This window comes from Solanum tuberosum, unplaced genomic scaffold, assembly GCF_000226075.1.
Source record: "Solanum tuberosum cultivar DM 1-3 516 R44 unplaced genomic scaffold, SolTub_3.0 scf00047, whole genome shotgun sequence".
Taxonomy (NCBI): Eukaryota; Viridiplantae; Streptophyta; class Magnoliopsida; order Solanales; family Solanaceae; genus Solanum; species Solanum tuberosum.
The window spans coordinates 570,747-591,458 of NW_006238973.1; the positions used below are offsets into that span (position 1 = coordinate 570,747).

A 20,712-nucleotide genomic window follows, 5' to 3' on the forward strand; every position below is an offset into this window, starting at 1 on the left:
CATCTACAAGATAGACATTCATTGATTTTCACAACTTCAACATTCATTGATTTTTTTCCTTTTTTCTTTTTTTATTCAGTAACAAAATCAGAATCAGAATCAGAATCAGAAGGGGTTTCAACATTTTTCTCCTTCCTCTTCTTCCCTTTCGATTTATCAGACTCACCCTTTTATTTGAGTCATTTTTTTTTCTTCTGTTTTTGATCTTTCAATAGAGATGAACCACCCCTAGCCGGAGTTTCAAACAATGTTTGGCGACGGTGTTTGAGTCAAAATGTTGAAAGATGGAGCATGAACTTCATCCGTATAAGTTCCTTCGACTAATAGAGGGCTCTTTCGAGGAGTTACAATCGTTTTCTTCGACATGATTTTGTTGAAAAAACTAAATTGAATGGAGGATTGTGAAGTTGGTGTAGTTTGGTGGTGAGAAAGATGTGATAGATGAAGGTAAAAGTGGGCTACTGTGTTGATGGCGTGTAGAATTGGATGAGCGTGGGGGGAGGGGGTGGGATTGACGTATGGGCAGTTTGGAAGGGGTGGGATTGACGTATGGGAGGTGGTAACGGTAAAGAAGGAAACGTATTGTAGGTGAATCCCTATATCTATGTAACTGATAATTTCAGATTTAAAAAAGGAACATAAATCAATTTAATTACATATTATTAATTAATAATAAAAAACCATAAATAGATTAATCATTTATTAAATAAATGAAAATTGATTTTTAAATAAAATTAACTTTAAATGATATGTCATAACTCGTAAATAAACTGTTATAAGTACGAATTTTTTAAAAGTATGTTTAAAACCCGTAAAATTGACTCTTAAATGTGTATATGGCGTGATTTTTCCATACAAAAACGGGATTCGTTTAAAGGCCAAAATTTTCAGCAAAATTGGCCCAAAAAGGGACCCAAATTCATTTCTCCTTTACCTTTAATTTATTTAATTGACTTTATTTATTATTATTTTATTTTTTTATCATTAACTCTAACTTTAGAATTGTTAATTAGCTTAATTAAATTCCCAAAAGAGGAGTTATATTCTTTGTGTTGGTTTAATTTTTAATACATTTCATGTTTTGTATTCATTTATTTTAGTGATTAAGTATATTGGTCAAAATTTTATATATTCAATTAAGTTAAACTTTTTGTACTTAAAAGAGATGTTCTTTAATGCTCTTTGCTTAATCATATTTTACTCATGTTAAAATTGTTTTTAAGTTAAAAGTATTTTTCATCAAATAAACTTTAAAAATGTTAGTCAAAACCTTTTCAATTAATTAAAAATAGTTATACTTACTTAATTATTTTCTCAAAAGGTTTAGACAATTAATTCAAAATGATATTCATGCTTTAATTTATTAAATTGGTTTAAATTATTATTTCAAAAATGAATTAAATAAATTCTAACTAATCTAGTTTTATTAATATTCTAATTACTTATTTTTAATTCAAATAGTTCAATTAAGGTCCCCTTTTCTAAAAAAAATTAATAATAATTAAAAAAATAAAATAATAATTAATAAATTTGTACTTTGTTTAACTTCTTTTTCTTTTTTTTTTAAATTAATCAAAATATTGTAAGTTATTATTTTTTATGTTAAGTCATTATTTTCCTAAAAAAAAATAGTTAAATATATTTTAGTCAAGTCACAGGTCAACCGCATGTTAGCGGACACTTTGAATGCTTAAACCCTTCTCAAAAGTGTAAATTGAACCCCGAACCCTCTTTGGTATTTTCAAGTGATTTTTTTCTGTTTAAATCTTTGAAAATTATAAGTTTTCTTAATTTCTTTAAAAAATTAAGTGGCGACTCTTTTTTAAGTATTTTTTCAAATTGTTTTATACTTAGAACATTTCAAAAAGTGATTTTTCTAAAGGTTAGGAAAATTACGGCACAACATCAATGTCAAAGGACAAAGTATTTGCACTAGTATCAAAAGTTAATCCTACACCTTGAAGTTGATTATTTCCTAATATCGTGATATCACTTTTCCACCCTATAAAAGCCAGGCAATAATAGTGCACAACAACTCGATTTAGTGCTAGAAGCAACATTGTACTCCGATTTATACTTCTCAATCGTTAATAAAGACCTTATAAAGGTCAAGATAATAAAGTGTAGGGTACCTATAATTTGGTAATATTTTTGTTGATGTTGCTCTTGGCCATATGGTTTTATGAAAATTAATAGTTGACCCCTCTCTTGAATAAAAACTTGGTAGACACATAGAAAATAAGTTCGAGCTAAATTGAGATGGTAAAGAATATGCACCCACCTTTCGTAGGCCAACACTACGTCCAAGGCCAACAATTCCAGAATACGTACCACTAAAATTTTGTTGACCCGTTTGATCTCTAGCACATCCAAATGTAGCCCTAATGGGTCGATGGTCTAGAACAAACGTAATCACATCGTCTGCCAAAATACCTCTTGTTCTTGATCCATCCGTATAATTTAAATCGTAGATACTAATTTGATCACAATGTAAAGTAATTGGATCCCTAATCATGCAACTTGAAGGTCTTCGAAAGCAATCTATTCTTCGAAATGTTTTGGGTGTAGTAGAATAATACAAAGGTTTGGAAACTGCTTTTTCAATGATATCGAAGCATTTTTGCCTCACACTGTACTCTACCCCCGAACCAGCAGCCTTCACGCCAAGCAAGATCGCCCTTGTCCCTTTCCTTTCTCCATTCCGCCTCCTTCTTTGCTTTGTTCCAATAGAGTCTAAGGCAAAGTGGTTCGTATGCCTACTTTACCTACTTGACGAAAGGGAACAAATAGGGATCAGAAATGTGGTCAATATCATGAAGTTCTTTTTTATCACCCCGGATGACGCACACTGCTTTAAATAAAGCGCAGTTTTTGTTTGTAACACTTATTTGCATCACATGGTCCACATTGCCACCAAAGTAAATCACTACCACTATCTATTAGTAAGAAACTTCTGACTTCGTTACTGCCAAGTAAAAAAGATGTTACATACTCACCATTTGCATAGTAAGCTATGTACCTGTTGTTTTTGGGACCTTTTCACGAATCTTATTACCTCCTCGTGCAACTTGTTGTTGTATGAAGGTTGAATTTCTATTCTTTAATGTTGTTATCATCTTCAAACATTGAAACTAAATAACTTGCTCTAGCATGAGATCGAGCAAGTCTATTTTCAAGCAACGAATCATAGTCCTTGAAGTTTGATTTTTCAAATATATCCCGATGGTAGATGGCAAAAGTATAGGATGGCATTGGAGGATCCAGAAGCTTAGATGGATCAAGAGACATAAATATTTCTTTAGCTTGCTTAATATAAGTGGAGTTAAGGGGTGAAATATATTTTTCATTGCAAGAAATTGCAAACAAAATTGAGAAAATTGTTGATATCAAAAGGTGAATATGGAGGAGATTTTCCATTGGTAAAGAAAATTTGGTTTGAATATGTTCACTACTTCTTTTATTTATTTATTTATCTATATATAAAAATTATAATAATGATTTAGATTTCTAGGGAACTTTATGTCCAACAAAAATAAAAAGGAAAAACATCAGAATTATTAATTAATTAATTAATTCTAGAGATTTGATTAATGGTCATTGAGAAGTAATAGTGTGAACAACTAAGAAAGGGATTAATTAGTGCTCTCAATAAAGCCAATATTTAATTATTTTCCTTTTCTGAAATTGTTAAGAGGATCAGTATTTGGCACCTCTTGATTTTGTTAAATGAATGAATATTTCGAAGGAAAAAACATTTCCTAAAATAAAACATGAAAGATGATCTATAAAACTTAGACATATTATTTGTGTAGCTTCACAATTCACATTTTTTTTATTAAGAAACAACAAATTAAACTAAGAATATGTTGGTCAATTAAGAGTGTGTTTGGTACGAAAGGAAAAGTTCAATTGGTCAAACTTTTGTAAAATATTTTTTTTAGGAAAATGTGTTTCTTAAAAATGATGAAATAATTTTCCTATCTAGTGAAAGTATAGGAAAAAAGTTTCACAACCAACATTCAATATAGATGATCTCCACCTCATAGCCCGATCCCCACCACTCCACACCCTACCCCACCCCCCACCCAACTCCACTTCCCATAATATTTATCTCAATTGTATACAAATATTTTTAAAATAATAATTAGATATACATACCGAACTTAAAAGAAAATAACTTAATTTCCTGGAAAACATTTTCTTTTGTACCAAACACCTACTAAATTTACCTCTAAACCTATCAAAAGACAGTCGTACAAGCACCAAATTATTTGACATCAACTAAATTTACACAATCAATACGTGAAACTTAAACTCTTAAATTGTTTTATTAAAAAATGAGTTGTGCAAAAATTAACAATATGAGAATCATAATATAGAAATTAGTATTATAAGTAGACTGCTAGTAATTCGCGCCGGGAGTCGAACCCTGGTCTATTGCTTGGAAGGCAATTATCCTAACCGTTGGACTACAAACGCACATTAATAGATAGCCCATGATATAATTTTTCAAATAGGGAAAAGGGTTTGATATATCCCTTTACTTTTTTATTTAGAGCTAATATACCCCTCGTTATAAAAATGGTTCATATATATTCCTATTGTTATACAAATGGCTCACATATACCCATTTCCTCTAACGGAAGTGAAAAAATTAATTTAATTATTTGTTTAAAAAATTAATATTTAATATCGACCTTAATCATTCAATCTCTCTTTTTTTTTATAAAAAAAATAAATAAATATTATGCTTGACTTGCTTAATTTTCATTTTGGACTTTTCAAAAGGAGGAGACTGAAGTACTACATTATTGAATGAGTTGTCCTAGCTAGTGACCAGGTCATTTTAATTCATTAACTCTAGCTAATTGATTATATGACCAAGTCAAGATAAAGAGTCCATACACCATTTATTATTGATATAATTCATCCGTCCTTGAATACTTGTCATGTTTTATTTTTCGAGTGTTAGTTTAACTAATTTAGAATTGAAGTGTTTGAAAGCTACACGTAAAGTAATATTAGATGCAATAATATATATCAAAGTTTATATAATTTGATTCTGTAAAAAAGATGACAAGTAATTTGAACAAGAGAGTAATTGTTATAACAACATTTATCCCAACACAATACATAAAAAGAAAAAAGAGAGCAAAATCCAAATGCATCAAGCACTACTAAGAAAATGATAAATAAATTATATATCACCATCTGATATCTGAAATCCACTCCATCGATTTGTGCAGCACAAGTCTCCTTTTAGAGGAAAATGCTCGATACGATCCTAATTAAATAAGGATGTCTTCATTCTCAGAACTCGAATCAAAATGTTATGACAAATTCCCTCTTTTATACTTTGCTATACTCAAAACTCCCATCCAATTCAACTTCCTCTTCTCCATGGTTCCTCTTGCAATGAGAGTATAACACAGTATATGCCACTAATAACAATAAATTAAACAAAGAAGAAATAATGACCAGAAATATAGACATAAGTATCTGGTTAATTACCCTTTTATTAGGTTTATTAATCTTCAAATAACATAGGTACAATAATGATGAAATTATAGAAAATAAAATATTTAACATAAATCCATTTAATCTATTCCCCTTAATGAGTCTTCCAGCTTTTTCTATGGCTTTAATTCCATAACAATCTTCTTCAATTACTGAAATAACTAAAGCCAATATCCAAACAATTGATAAATATAGAAAAAATAGGAAAGATATTATTCCAACAAAAATTCCTATAGAGAAAAGGAAAATATTGCTAGATGAAATTAAAATAGGACTTAATAAAAATAAAACAATAAAAAAGTAACCAATACCTAACATGTTTGTGTATAATCTAGTTATAAATGCATATTTAAATGCCTTTGAGATTTTTAAAACAAGTTCTTTGAGAGAAATATTGATATTAGATGATAATATAATTGTTGCAATTGTGTATAGAAAAGAGATTAAAGATAGACTAACAAGAATTGCAACATATATAATTAGAAAAATTCTAAAATCCTCCTTAATATCAGCAATAATTTCCATGATTTTAAAGGTATCATCAATTGAAGTAGACAAAATTGATGTCTTTAAAATAATATCATGGAACAAGAATTTAAGTTCAAAATTCAAGATTGATAAAAGGGTGAAAGAAAATAGAATATGAAGAAAACATGTTAATGCAAATAGTTTTCCATTTTTTGGAATTAATTGAAGGGATTCTTTGAGAATTAAGAGAAACCCAAAAATATGATAAAACTCCATTAATAATTTTATGAGTCTATTCTTTTTGTTTGGATTCAACAATAGAATGATGAGCTTTCTATTTATAAATATTGCTTCTATGTTTGATTGGTGAGATATTAAAATGTGTAAGATATTTAATTTATTGGTATCATAAAACTCCATTCAAGTTTATTTAAATAGTAAAAATATTAAAATGTGTACTGAGTCAACAATATTTTAATATTCTATGAACTGAAGCGTAGAGTACAAGAAGTTGGCTGTAATTCCTATTTTATAAGTTAGTCAAAATCTTTCACCGATACGACACAAGTACCCCTAGATTATGATTGAAATTTCAGAGACACATTTTAACTAAATTAAGGTTTTATTACCCTCCCCCACCCACCACTGAACCCATTTTTCTTGTAATTTTGTATACCTTTTTGGGTTACGTGGCATCCAAACATCTCTCACGCGCTTCAACTACGTGGAGTCACCGGGTTGTGTCACATAAGTCAAAAGGTGTATAAAATGATAAAAAAATAAAAATAAATTCGATAGGATAATAGGACCTTAGTTTAGTTAAGATATATCTCTAAAATTCCAACGTCATAGTGTAGGAGATACTTTGTCTTATCCCGCATACATTTCTATGGAACTTTGACTATTCTATGAATTAATAACTCCATCTTTGTATGTTTATTATTATAGGGAAAATGCATAAGTACCCCCTAATATATGTCCGAAATCATAGAGACACACTTGTACTATACTAAGGTCCTATTACCTTCCTCCCTCGAACTTATTTTATAAATAATTTTTTACTTTTTTCGACCTACGTGGCACTATCTTCTGCGCCCAGCACGCGTTGATAATTTTTTCAAGCTATCTAGTTGATAGTGCCACGTAGGCCGAAAAGGGTAGAAAATTATTTATAAAATAAGTTCGGGGGTAATAGGACCTTAGTATAGTATTAGTGTGTCTCTGGAATTTCGGGCATAGGTTGAGGTGGGGTACTTATGCATTTTCCCATTATTATATAATAAAGGAGTTAAAGTTTTAATTAGTAAAAATCAAGTATAAAAAATATGTATGTGCAGAAATTAACGGGATTCAATATAATATATATTACATAATTTATTTAATTTTGCCTATGCATATATGTAATGTATTTTTTCATATGATTAATAATATTATTAAACTAAAGCGTGTTTTGATGAAATTTTTAAGTATTAGATATTAACACTAGTACATTTATAACTGAAAAGCTTACAACATAGGTAATAGAGCGAAGCCTTAGGCTGATAAACTGATTGAAGACAAATCAAGAGCATTATCTACTACAAGGATTTATTAGATATGAAAACAAAGTTAAGATTGTCACAAAAAATATTATTCCACTCGTAAATAAGAGAAGTCATATTTTTTTCTTTTAATGAATTTTTTAAAAAAAAATGTAATATCAGACATAAAAAAAAGCTATGTTATATTTAAAATTATTTTCATGTTGACAAGGATGAAAACTTTGATTTTGTTGTTTGTTGGCTCGTTGTAACCGACCTTATTCTGTTTTTCTCGTTACCATCAAATATAGTAGGGATTTTATTGAAAATTTCGAGACCAAAAATAAAATAAAAATCAGACATAAAAAAAGTAATCTACTCATGGAACATTTTTAGCAGTCATCAATTCATCATCCATTTAATGGTACCAAAAATCCAATTTTAACTTTAGAACTTAAACTAATTCTATGAATAAGAATAATTAATATGTACGTAGTTTTATTTTAACTATATGAGTATAAAAAGATTATTTTTATGGACTCCGGCCTTTAATGGTACGAAAAATTCGTATGAAATAAAAGAAGAAAGTATCAATGTGTATTTAATTTAATTTGTATATAATAAGAAATTCCTCGAGGAACTTGTCAAACAAGATTGATATATATAATTGTTCGTTGGATGTTTATTTCCTAAAACTTACTATAATTGACTAATGACTATATTCTTTTGACCATTTCGTAGTTGGTTTTGTCTTAATCACAATTAACTTAATTTTCAAGAGATAAGTCTATTAAACGGAAAAAAACGTATCTACACCTGGTGTATACATCAAACTAATGCAATTTTCATTATTATGTGATTTAATGAAGTAAAACACATGTTAATTAATTAAGGTTAAGTAAAACTTACATGCACCGAGTATATACACCAATCCAATACATACCTGCCAAATGGCAGTAAAAACAGTTTTTCATATGCAGTAAAATTTAGCTTGTGAAAAGTACTTTTTCGAAAAACATTTCTGACAAAATGCACTTTTCAAAATAAATAGATTTTGAAAGTTTGATCAAACAAATTAGGGATAAGGGTCTGAAAAATATTTCAACTTTGGTCGAATTTGTTGTTGTGATACTAAACTTTCATGAGGACCTATTACCTCTCTAGACTATTTAATAGTGTATTTTTTACCTCCTGAACTATTTAATAGTGTATTTTAAATGTATATATGTGCTCACGTGAACACATTACTATTTATAATTTTGCATTATTTTTTATGTCCACGTGGGCAAATATATATGTTTAAAATACGGTATTAAATAATCTAGGGAGGTAATAGGTCCTCATAAAATTTTAGTATCGCAACATCAAATTCGACCAAAGTTGGAGTATTTTTCAGACCCTTATTCCAACAAATTAACAATACTTGTCATAATTCAGCTCTCAAGTACTGTCAATTTGACTAATTTTGAAGTTAAATTGATAGGACCAATTTAATATCTTAAAATAAAAGCTAGACATTCAAAAACTAAACGAAAAGTATCTTAATATTCAATTTACTTGAAATATTGACCAAAGTTTGTAGTATTTAAATCTAAAAAAAATGTAACAAGTGATTTTGAGATGGAAGAGCAATTATTATAAACATATTTACACCAGCTCAATGCATAAAAAGAAAAAGAAAAATTCGCAAAATCCAAATGCATCAAAGCACTAGCTAGTAAGAAAATGACATACAAATTACATATAACCACATGTTATCTGAAATTTACTCAATCAACTAACGCAGACTTGTGCAAGGTAAATCTTGTTTGAATGATCCCAATCATCTTTATTTCTAGAGCTCGAACCAAAATATAATAATATATAACACGGTAAAACATAATTCCCTCTATTAAACTTTGCTATACTCAAAATTCCCATCCAATTTGACTTCCTCTTCTCCATGGTTCTTCTTGCAATGAGAGTATAGCACAGTATATGCCACTAATGACAATAAATTAAACAAAGAAGAAATAATGACCAGAAATATAGACATATACATCTGGTTAATTACCCATTTATTAGGTTTAATCTTCAAATAACATAGGTACAATAATGATGGAATTATAGAAAATAAAATAATTAACATAAATCCATTTAATCTATTCCCTTTAATGAGTCTTCCAGCTTTTGCTATGGCTTTAATTCCATAAAAATCTTCTTCAATTACTGAAATAACTAAAGCCAATATCCAAACAACTGATAAATATATTAAAAATAGGAAGGAAATTATTCCAACAAAAATTCCTATAGATAAAAGGAAAGTATTGCTAGAGGAAATTATAATAGGACTTAATAAAAATAAAACAATAAAAAGATAACCAATACTTAACATGTTTGTGTATAAGCTAGTTATAAATGCATATTTAAATGCCTTTGAGATTTTTAAAACAAATTCTTTGAGGGAAATATTGATATTAGATGATAATATAATTGTTGCAATACTATATAGAAAAGAGAGTACAAATTGAAAAGCAAGAATTGCAACATATATAAATAGAAGAATTCTAAAATCCTCTTTAATATCAGCATAAATTTTCATCATCTTAAAGGTATCATCAATTGAAGTAGACAAAATTGATGCCTTCAAAATAATATCATGGAACAAGAATTTAATTTCAAAATTCAAGATTGATAAAAGGATGGAAGAAAATAGAATATGAAGAAAATATGTTAATGCAAATAGTTTTCCATTTTTTGGAAATAATTGAAGGGATTCATTGAGAATTGAGAGGAAACCAAAAACATCATAAAATTCCATGCTATAGCTATTTCTTTGAATTTTTTTTTTTTTAAAAATAATTTGGGATTCTACTTTTATATTTTATTTTTGTTTGGATTCAACAATAGGGATGATGAACTTGCTATTTATATTGCTTCTATGTTTGATTAGTACTAGTTTATTTAATTAGTAAGATATTAAAATGTGTACTAAGTCAGCATATTGCCTAAATCAAATGAAGTGTAGACTTAAAAGACTTTTGTAACAAGAAGTTGTGGCTCTCACCATTATACTTTTCTTTGTTACTTTGATGTTAACCTTGTGTAAGCTCATTCGAAATAAACTTTATATATACATTTTTTATATAATAAGCGGAACTAAATTCTTATTAAAGAATTAAGGCAAATTAAAGTATAAAAAATAAATATATAATGAAGTTAATGATAATTAAAAGCGCCAAAATATATATATATATATTATTTTATTTTTAAATCCTTTATCTATCTATGTATATAATGTAATTTTTCTGTGGAGAATATAGTTAATACTATCAGCAAATTGGAGAGTGTTTTGATGAAATTTTTGAATACTAGATATTAATAATAATGTATAAATATTAGGTGAAACGAGTAATATGAAAGATTGTCACAAGAAAAATAATTCCGCCTATAAATAACAGAAGTCATTTTTCTTTCTTTTTATTGAAACATATTTTTTTCTTTGAAAAATATATGACCTAACTACATTTTTTTAAGAAGTCATTTTCTATCTTACCAAATACACACCCCTTTAACGCGGTTTTGATTTTTCTTTTTCAGTCTTCCCATAATATTGATAGAAAGAAAAATAATACTAATATTATCCACTATTTCTATAGAAGTATCCCCACCCCCACCCATAAATTTAAAGAAATCATTTAATGGTGTTAAAAATTATATTTAATTTCAGAACTCAATATAATTCTATGAGTGAAGTTCGAAAATAATAATATATACATAATTTAATTTTAACGAAAAAGATATTATTTTCGATCTACTCACACCTCAAAATTCCTATGGAATATAAAAGAAGAAAGTGTCAAAATTAGTCCGTGCATAATAAGTTTCCTGCAGGAACTTGTCAAACAAGATTGATATCTATATATATATAATAATTGATAGTTGAATATTTATTTCCTAGACTATATTCTTTTGACCTTTTCGTAGTTGGCTTTGTCTTAATCACAATTAACTTAATTTTCTAGAGATTTAAGTCTATTAAACGTACAAATAACAGTAGAAACAGTTATGTTGCAAAATTTAGCTTGCGAAAAGTATGTTTTTTAGAAAATATTTCTCACAAAATGCACTCTTCAAAATAAGTAAATTTTGAAAATTTGATGAAACAAACAATAAGAACAAATTAACTTATAGAAATTATTCTCTTTTAATGTATGAGTTTGGACCTATGAAAATTATATCAACTCACTTGAAAATGGTTGGTATTGATTTTTTACCTTCGTTTGTTCTATGGGTAATTCTTCAAAGTTAAAAATCAAAATATTGTATGAGGGATTGAAGAGGGGCACTAGTTAAACTTGGAGTTTTGTGTTGGGTTTTAAAAGATGTGAGGAAAATGAAGAGTTGCGATTTTTATAAAAAGTTGTGATTTTTATGAAAAATTGTGATTTTTATGAAAAGTTGTGACTTTTATGAAAAGTTGTGACTTTTATGAAAGGTTATAACTTTTCCAAAGGGTTGTGGCATTTCCGGTAAGGCACAATAAGAACCTTTTCACACTACTCTTTGTTTTCTATAAATTGAGGGATTTCCTCTAATTTTAAAAGAACCAATTTTCTGGACTTCTTCTACTAGTACTAAATCTAGTTTTCAAAGTGTACTTTACTGTCGTTGAGTGGTTCGCTGACACTGTGGTTTTAGGTACCGATACGCCGGTGAGTAAGATCGTTCTATCCTGGGAGGATATATTCCATTAACCTCGGATACTTGAGAAAAATAATTTCCTTAAGGGGACACTGTGCATTCAGTGGGCTCGATTTTCTTCTTTGAGAAAAATATTTTGTATATTGTTTCTTATCAAGTTCTTAAAAAAAAAAAAATCTCGATATTTTGTTCTTGAATACTCGCCTCTAAGACCATTCTTGTATATCACCAATACTTCTATAAATTGATGAACTTTTTGTCGGTTGTCCCATTTTGGGAAAGCTATTCAGTAAACAACGGTTTTTTTTCTTGTAAATTATGAACTTTGTAGATCACAGTACAGAAATCAATTTTAAGCAAACTGATTATCTTATAAGAAAACATTAGATTATAATTTAAAATTTTGTAAGTTACTACAAAATTGTTTAATATTTTGCTATAAGATTAAAATATATATAAACAAATATTAAAATTGAATCTAACATTATCTGAAAAATAATTTATCAAATATTATATTTATACAACCTTTTAAAATAAAGATAAAATTCATAAAAAAAAATAAAATTATACAAAGATATTTGCATAAATCAGCCTATAGTAGTCTTAAAAGGGACTACTTCAAACAAAGACCTCATATAAATAAAATAAAAACAACATAACTCTACTTCCATTGACAACTTCAAAAAGCTTTATACTTTCAAGATCTTCAAATGCTTATAAAATGTATGGATTTTGAATTAAAAGTACAAAAATCCAAACTCACCATCTAGATCTTCTTAAATCATAATTATCTAAAAAGCTCAAGAACATCAAGAAGAAAAAAAATGAATTTTTCTTGCAAGTTTTTTGGTTTTGTGAGAATTTTAAAAGAATCCATTCAACTTATTCCGATAAATGGAAAAATCATGGGATTAATTACCATTTTTTATCTTCTTTTCACCTCAATATTCTTTTTATGTTTCAAATTCACCTCTGATTCTTTGTTAAGAGATATGTTTATTAAAGAATCCCTCATTCCTATTTCTAGTATAAATGGTTCTTCACTAAGTAGTCTACTTTCTAGTATTAACCAAAATTTTAAACTTGTTTTAGCCATTGATTTTTCATTAATTTTTTCGTATTTATTCATTTCAATTTTCTCCACCAACACAATAATTTTAATTTCTTCTATATCATACTTTAATAAAACTTTAAATTTCAATGATTTAGGTATCAAGATTTTAAAATCATGCAAAAGGCTATTTTTCACAATGTTTTATACCACAATTATTGTTATTGGATATTTTTTCTTTTGTTTTTCCATGGCAACACCTTTTTTAGCTACCTCTAACTTATATGATTTTTCAATGGTTATTATTTTCGCGACATTCGCTTATATTATTTATCTCTATTTATCGATCGTTTGGGTGATGGCCTTAGTGATTTCAATTGTTGAAGAAGGTAATTATGGAGTTATGGCTCTTGGAAAAGCTAGAAAAATAATTAAGGGAAATGAGATGAAAGGGTTTATTTTAAATATTGTGTTCAATTTATTGGCTTTAATTATTTTTTGGGGTACTCAAATTATTATTAAGAAATGGAATGTTAATAACAAGAATTCAATGTTAATTTTGGTTAATGGTTCTTGTTTATTGAAGGTGTTTGAGTTAGTGAATTATACAGTTTTATATTTTCATTGCAAGAAAGAAAAAGGGGAAGAAGAGGTAATTGAATTACAAGAAAGTATTGAATATAGCAAGGTCTATAATTTACCATTAATTATTGATGGTACAAATTAATCGAGATCGATCGATACGTTGCAATTGTTGGTTTTTAACGAGGAAGCTAAGTCATATAGTATGAACGAGTCATCAATTTGTGTCGATTATGACTATGTACTTTTCAATGAGAATTGTCAGCTCGATTTGATTATGTCTCTATCATTTGTACAAAAAGTAAAACAAAAGTGAGTCTAGCTCAAGATGATTATGTAATTTGTAATAGGTCAATGTTTGGACCTATTTTACTCTCTTTTCCTCCCTTTGTTGTATGTCCTAGTGCCTACTTGTGGAAAACTACTCAAAGAAATAATACTAAACAATATTTATGGCAAAAGAAAAAAGCTTCGAATTCAGACCTCTACAACTTGTTGTTCATAGTATTTCACGATCAGTATTGAAAATGAATAAAAAAGTTATGGAACATGCATAACCATATATTAGATTACTCTAACCATGTTCAAATTTGAAAAAGTCAACAAATGATTTCAGAAATATAATTAAGTACTTTGGTTCATGTTTAAATAAATCAGACATGCTAGCTAGGTGAAATACTTAATTAATAGCCCACATACCATCAATTATTTTCAGAATTCTTGAATTTTTCATACAATAAGAAATTGTCCATGGAGTTTTAGTATCTAGTTGGATTGAAGTTCATTTCTTTTATAGATCTTAATAATGGGTGATGATGTCAAAGGTTTGATTACGTATCATTATCCTACTTGTGAAATTATATTGATATGTTGTATAGAGTAACAATGCTCTCATATCATCTTCTCTTTAGATGAAGAAACCATGAAAGATCAACTGCAAATAAACTTTAGTCGCATCACTAAATGAGAGACGTTTATTCTTAAAAATATTGTATGTCTATTGACTTGATATAAATATTCAATACAAATAAACTTTTACAAAGTTCAAGGCATCTAAAGAATCACATAATTAGGTCCCGTAGGATTCAAGGCATTTGAAGAAGTAATCTCTTATGGCCACTTAGAATTTGAATAGAAGAAAATGATCCTCTAAAGATCTTGTGTGTTTCTTTTATGAAAAAATTACATAAATATACATCTTATTTTATGATAATTTCTAAAATTTCCTATCATTCAAAAAATTATAAAAATTCCTTCTCGGATACATCTCTATCCCCTCTCCGATACATCCCTCCCCCTCGGATATAACCCTATTACCTCTCGGATACATCCCTCCCTTCTCGTATAATCTTGTGAGCTATATTCGCAGATTTTGCTGATGCATTCGAGATCCTATAATTTTAAGGAATTTTTGTAATTTGGAAAAGAATATGAATATGATGTAATTAGTTCTTAACAATATGAAATTCATGTAATTTTTACTTTTATTTATCTCGATAATTCTCATTAGGTTTTGATGGTAGAATTTGAATAATGTCTTGTATTATTCAAATTAATTTTGATGGGCCCGGGCCTTGACTAATGGGCTAAAGTCTAGATCCTTAGAATTAGGCTCCCGTCTTTGTTTTGTTGTCAATTTGGCCCATGTGCACTTAGAGTCCTTTAAGATTTCTCTTTAAGGCCCCTTGATTTCTCTTTTCCATTCCTTTTTAGCTTTACAACTTTTTTTAATTGGGAATAAAACAATAATAATTAGTATTATGATGATAACAACAGTAGTGTTATAAAACTTAAGAACAAAAGAACAATAGAAAGATGAAGAGAAGAAGAATATAAGACAAGAGGAACAATATAAGCTAACTTTCTTTCTTTCTTTCTTTCAAGTGTGTACAATATGAACCCTTATGCCTCTATTTATAGTGTAACATAGAGGTATACAAAAGGTTAGTCATAAACATGAATATAATGGAGGTGAAAGGTTACAAGAATAATGATCATAAAGGTGGAGGTTATCTTCATAATGGAGGAGGTTATGTAGTAACTTCTTGGTGTAGTGGACATCCACTCTATATTATTTTATAACAAATAGTTAATAATAGCAATAATAATGAAGATGTTAATGGTAATAGATTACATTACCGATAAATAAGAAAATAATAATTACGATAAATGAAGCTAAAGTCAAAATAAAGATAATAAAGAAAAACATAATTTAAAAAATATATTTAAAAGTAAATATCTACACATACGACCTATTTTGAGACACACTACAACTTTAATAAAAGTATCATTTCGAAATTATTTATTTACCACAACTCTAGGGTAAATTTAATCATATAATTGTCTATTTTTAAAAGCCTAATACTTTAAAACAACTAAATTGGAATTTTACTTGTAGAGTTTCATGTATATATAATGGAGGTTCCAAACTACAAGGATTTCATTGCAAAAAAAATATATATTGCTTCTTAAGAAAAATCTTTAGTATTGCCCTTTTTTTTACTTTTCAAAAGTTCTCCACTTGCCCAAAAAAGGTTCACAAAAATAATAATTGTAAATTTAGTGGCTAAAATAATGGTAAATCATTCATGACTAGAATGACAGCTATTTTACACTCATCAAGTTAATTGAGTAGGTAATTTTCCAAATGAAAGAGTTAGTATAAGTTTGAAATTTTTATATACTTTTTTTTTTATCGAACTTGTTATATAGAGTTTGTTTAGTATAATTTACTTCTTTAATATAATTTTTTGGCGCAAATTTTTTCTTTACTTTATTATTAAGAATTTTTTTTCGTACGAACAAAAAAATATTGGGAACTATTAAATAAAAATGTATGATTTACAACTTAAATTTCTGTTATTATTTGTAATTAAAAAATTATTATATTTTCGCACAAAATATAATTAAGAAGAGAAATCAACATGTCCTCATTATATCAACTCAAGCTTAACTAACTAGTTGGGGATAATTAATTTATGGCCCCATTGCTTTATATGTCCTAAATTGAGTTTAAATTCAGTGTACTGATAGAATATATTTTTTCAATATTCTCAGTTTATGTGATACTATTTTTTACTAGCAGTGTTGCTATCCGGGATAGAACATACAACCTCAAGCAATTTTTTCAAACTCGTAATCATTACATTAAATCTTCAACTTGTATTAAGAAGTGTCAACACTTGTATATATATTTATTAAATCAAATTTTGACCTATATATACAAATTACAATATAATTTTTCAACGAATGGTGTTGGTTGCCCTAGGTAGCTCTGCCCCTGTGTATTTGACCAATAAGAGATAATAATTGTCATTTTCGTTCAATTTAAAATTTATTTTATGAAGTATATGCATGCATTTGTATAAATTTGAAGTTTTACAATACGTGACAAAATCTAAGACAATTAAATTTGCATAGAATTTTATACAATACACACTCTGAAAAAAAAATAAAAAATACACACACTTTGAGAAGTTCATAATTAAGAAAAATAATTGAAATTCAATTATTTTTTAATGATATTCTTAAATTTCGAGCTATGAAAAGTGAATGAAAACTCTTTATTACTGAGTCATATATTATTCCCATACATACTTAAAGTAGACATGACTAACTTTTTATCATGAGAGAATATGATTCTCTTAAAAGAATTTGGAACCAAAAATATTTGGAATAAAATCCAATAAAAATGGTTAATTTTTTTTTTTCTTTTTTTTTTGAAGTCATTTTGAAATTCTTACTTTTCTTCTGAAACAACGTAGGACATGTTCTAAAGACAACACAAGAATGACACGTCTAAAGGCACAATACAAAAGGTACCTAAGTTTATACTCATCACTTCGAACTTGAAAGTTAAGAATAAAGAAATTTCGATCATTATATGAGGGGACGAAAATATACAACTTATCTATTTATTTGAATTTGTATCTTCAGCTTAAACGATTGAACTTGATACAATATTAAAATATTCAATAGATAAGTATACATACATTTCTCTTTCAAGTAAAAAGAAAACTCGGCTTTTGTCTTCATCATTAAAATCCACCGCTCAATCAATCTTCTGAAGCTGAAATGAGTAGATCCAGAGTTCAACGTGGATTCGTTTGTTTTGATCCTTACCTACAAAACAGTTGCGCCTTATATCTCGAAATCGATAAACTAAATGAACTGTGATAGAATTTTAAACTCTCGAATTCACAAGATTTGAATTCAGTATCCGACTTATTTACGTCGTAAATACAAATCCTACATCTTATACTTACTACAACATAACAACAATACTACATACAAATAATATTTTTTTTAGACTAAACTAATCTCACTATCTCTATCGCTTTTTATGGAATCTCTTTTTTTTAGATCAAAGTAAAAAACAGTTGTAACAACAAAGCTCCATTGAACCATCAAACCATACAAAAAAATCCAAACCATATTATCCCACAACAAGTTAATCACAACCGTTGATTCAACCCTCTTGAAATCCGAACCGTCCATCGCCATGGCCATCGACATTTCCATCGTGCCACGAACCAAACCCGAAAACAAAACAAACAACCCGGACAAAACCCACCCGCATACCCGTTTCCCCTCCATCAAACCCGACCCGACCCGAATCGCATCAAACCCGTACATTCCTTCGTTAACCGATACCACGAGTGCCAAGCTCGTAACCGCCATCATATGGAGCTCCAAACCCGACCCGATAACCTCAACAACCACCCGAACAAACGGGCGGGTCTCGAGAAACGCCACGAGCATCCCGGGCACAATGCCACACGCTAGCATGATCACGTAAACGCACATTGTAGTAGCCCCGACCCGTATCCAAACGACTTTTACTGCGGTAAAAGCCGTTAGAACAGTCGGTTTTCCGTTGGAACATACGGAAAACGCGACATTTACCGCGGTGACCGCAGTAAAAAGGGAGAGTAAAAAAGTAGGCAAGAAAAATAGAATTTTCAAAAATAGCAAAGACTTAGCTTCTTCATTTGCTTCTTCTAATAGATGTTTGGACTCAACATGTATAGATGAAAATAATGATATTTCTTCAAGATGTTGAATTCTATTTTTTAAAGGGAAAGTGAGGAAGGATAATAAGAAGAGAAAAAAAGAGAGTGGAAATGAAAGGAAAAAGAAAATTAAAAATGAAATTTTTTTGGTGGAAATAAGAGAAATTTTGAAGGAATTGATGATAATTTTAGCAAGAAGAAATATATTATTTGGTTCTTGAGAAATATGGTCGGAATTTTCTCCGGTGGGCATTTTTATTTTATTTGGATTTTTTAAAATTTATTTTGGTAGGTTTTTTTTTGGAGGTTATAAGATTTGAAAAGAAAGATGGAAGTGGATTGTGGACCTATTATATAGTGTAATAATTTGAGAGTAAATTCCCTGGATAGTCACCATGTTTGGAAAATTACCTTGGAATATCACTTATATTTGTTTTAGAACCACAATATCACCCAATTTTACCTCTTTTCCTCAAAATATACTTACAACAAAAAAACATTATCTCTCTCCTAATAGAATGTCATGTCACATTATTCCTTTTTCATTATTAACATTTTTTTAAAAAAAATTTAGACAATCCATATTACCTAGTAAAAAAAATGGGAAAACTACATAAATACCATATAAAAATATTATCTCGCTTGAAAAATCGAAGGAAGCCACATATTTTCTTGAAGAGTCGGAGGAGCACATATTTGGATTTGCCGCCTAATCCCCTAGAACTAGGGTAGAAATTTTTGGGCTATGTAATTTTTTTTGGGGAAAATAAGCAAATACCCCATAAAAGCAAAATAATTACAAACATATGCCCCTTTACATTCATACCCCCACTAAATAATTACACTATATATCCCATTTACTAATTACGCTTAACTGATACTAAATTAGTATCATATATACTATATTTGTATCATTAAGGCTGATAATTTCGCTGACTTGATACTAAATCAGTATATATATATTGTACTGGTATCATTAAGGTTTGTTGTAAATAATTACTCATTAGAAAATGATACTATAAGAGTATATATATACTCTTATAGTATCATTTTCTAATGAGTAATTATTTACAACAAACCTTAATGATACCAGTACAATATATATATACTGATTTAGTATCAAGTCAGCGAAATTATCAGCCTTAATGATACAAATATAGTATATATGATACTAATTTAGTATCAGTTAAGCGTAATTAGTAAATGGGATATATAGTGTAATTATTTAGTGGGGGTATGAATGTAAAGGGGCATATGTTTGTAATTATTTTGCTTTTATGGGGTATTTGCTTATTTTCCCCAAAAAAATTACATAGCCCAAAAATTTCTACCCTAGTTCTAGGGGATTAGGCGGCAAATCCAAATATGTGCTCCTCCGACTCTTCAAGAAAATATGTGGCTTCCTTCGATTTTTCAAGCGAGATAATATTTTTATATGGGCACTAATGGGCAATGACACCTTTTTGTTGAGTCCGGAGCCAAAAGTGCAACTTTTTTTCTTTAAAACACAAAAACGGCCCATCAAAAAAAAAATTAACCAAAAGGGCAAAATCGCTCCTAACGGAGTGATTTTGTTCTGACAAAAATTGACGCCGCTCCGCTAAAAGAATTAAAAATTGTTGTCGATTTTCTCAAAAAAATATTTTTTCTTCAAAATCTCTGCTATATAGCAGCGTTTTTGTTTAAGAAATTAAAAAAAAAAGTTTTGAAGTTAAATCGTTGCTATAGCAGCGATTTTGTTTAAGAAATTATTTTTTTAAAAAAAAAACCTACCCTTGCAGAGAATTTAATAAAAATTAAAAAAATAAATAAAACTGAAGCCAGCGATTTTCATAAAAAAAAAATTTTAAAAAAAATCTTTACCCTTTCAGCGATTTAA

At 28.5% G+C, this 20,712-nt stretch overlaps 1 protein-coding gene across 1 annotated transcript; it reads right to left on the reverse strand.

The window, feature by feature from the left end:
- Positions 1 to 18,126: 18,126 nt before the first annotated feature.
- On the reverse strand, positions 18,127 to 18,627 carry LOC102581603 (uncharacterized). Its single transcript, XM_015307022.1, has one exon. It carries the CDS (start codon positions 18,625 to 18,627, stop codon positions 18,127 to 18,129), a length of 501 nt encoding a protein of 166 aa, XP_015162508.1.
- Between the last annotated feature and the right edge of the window lie 2,085 nt (positions 18,628 to 20,712).

Excerpts from the sequence above, each read along its gene's own strand:
- LOC102581603 (XM_015307022.1), bottom strand. The coding sequence starts at position 18,627 with ATGTGCGTTTACGTGATCATGCTAGCGTGTGGCATTGTGCCCGGGATG.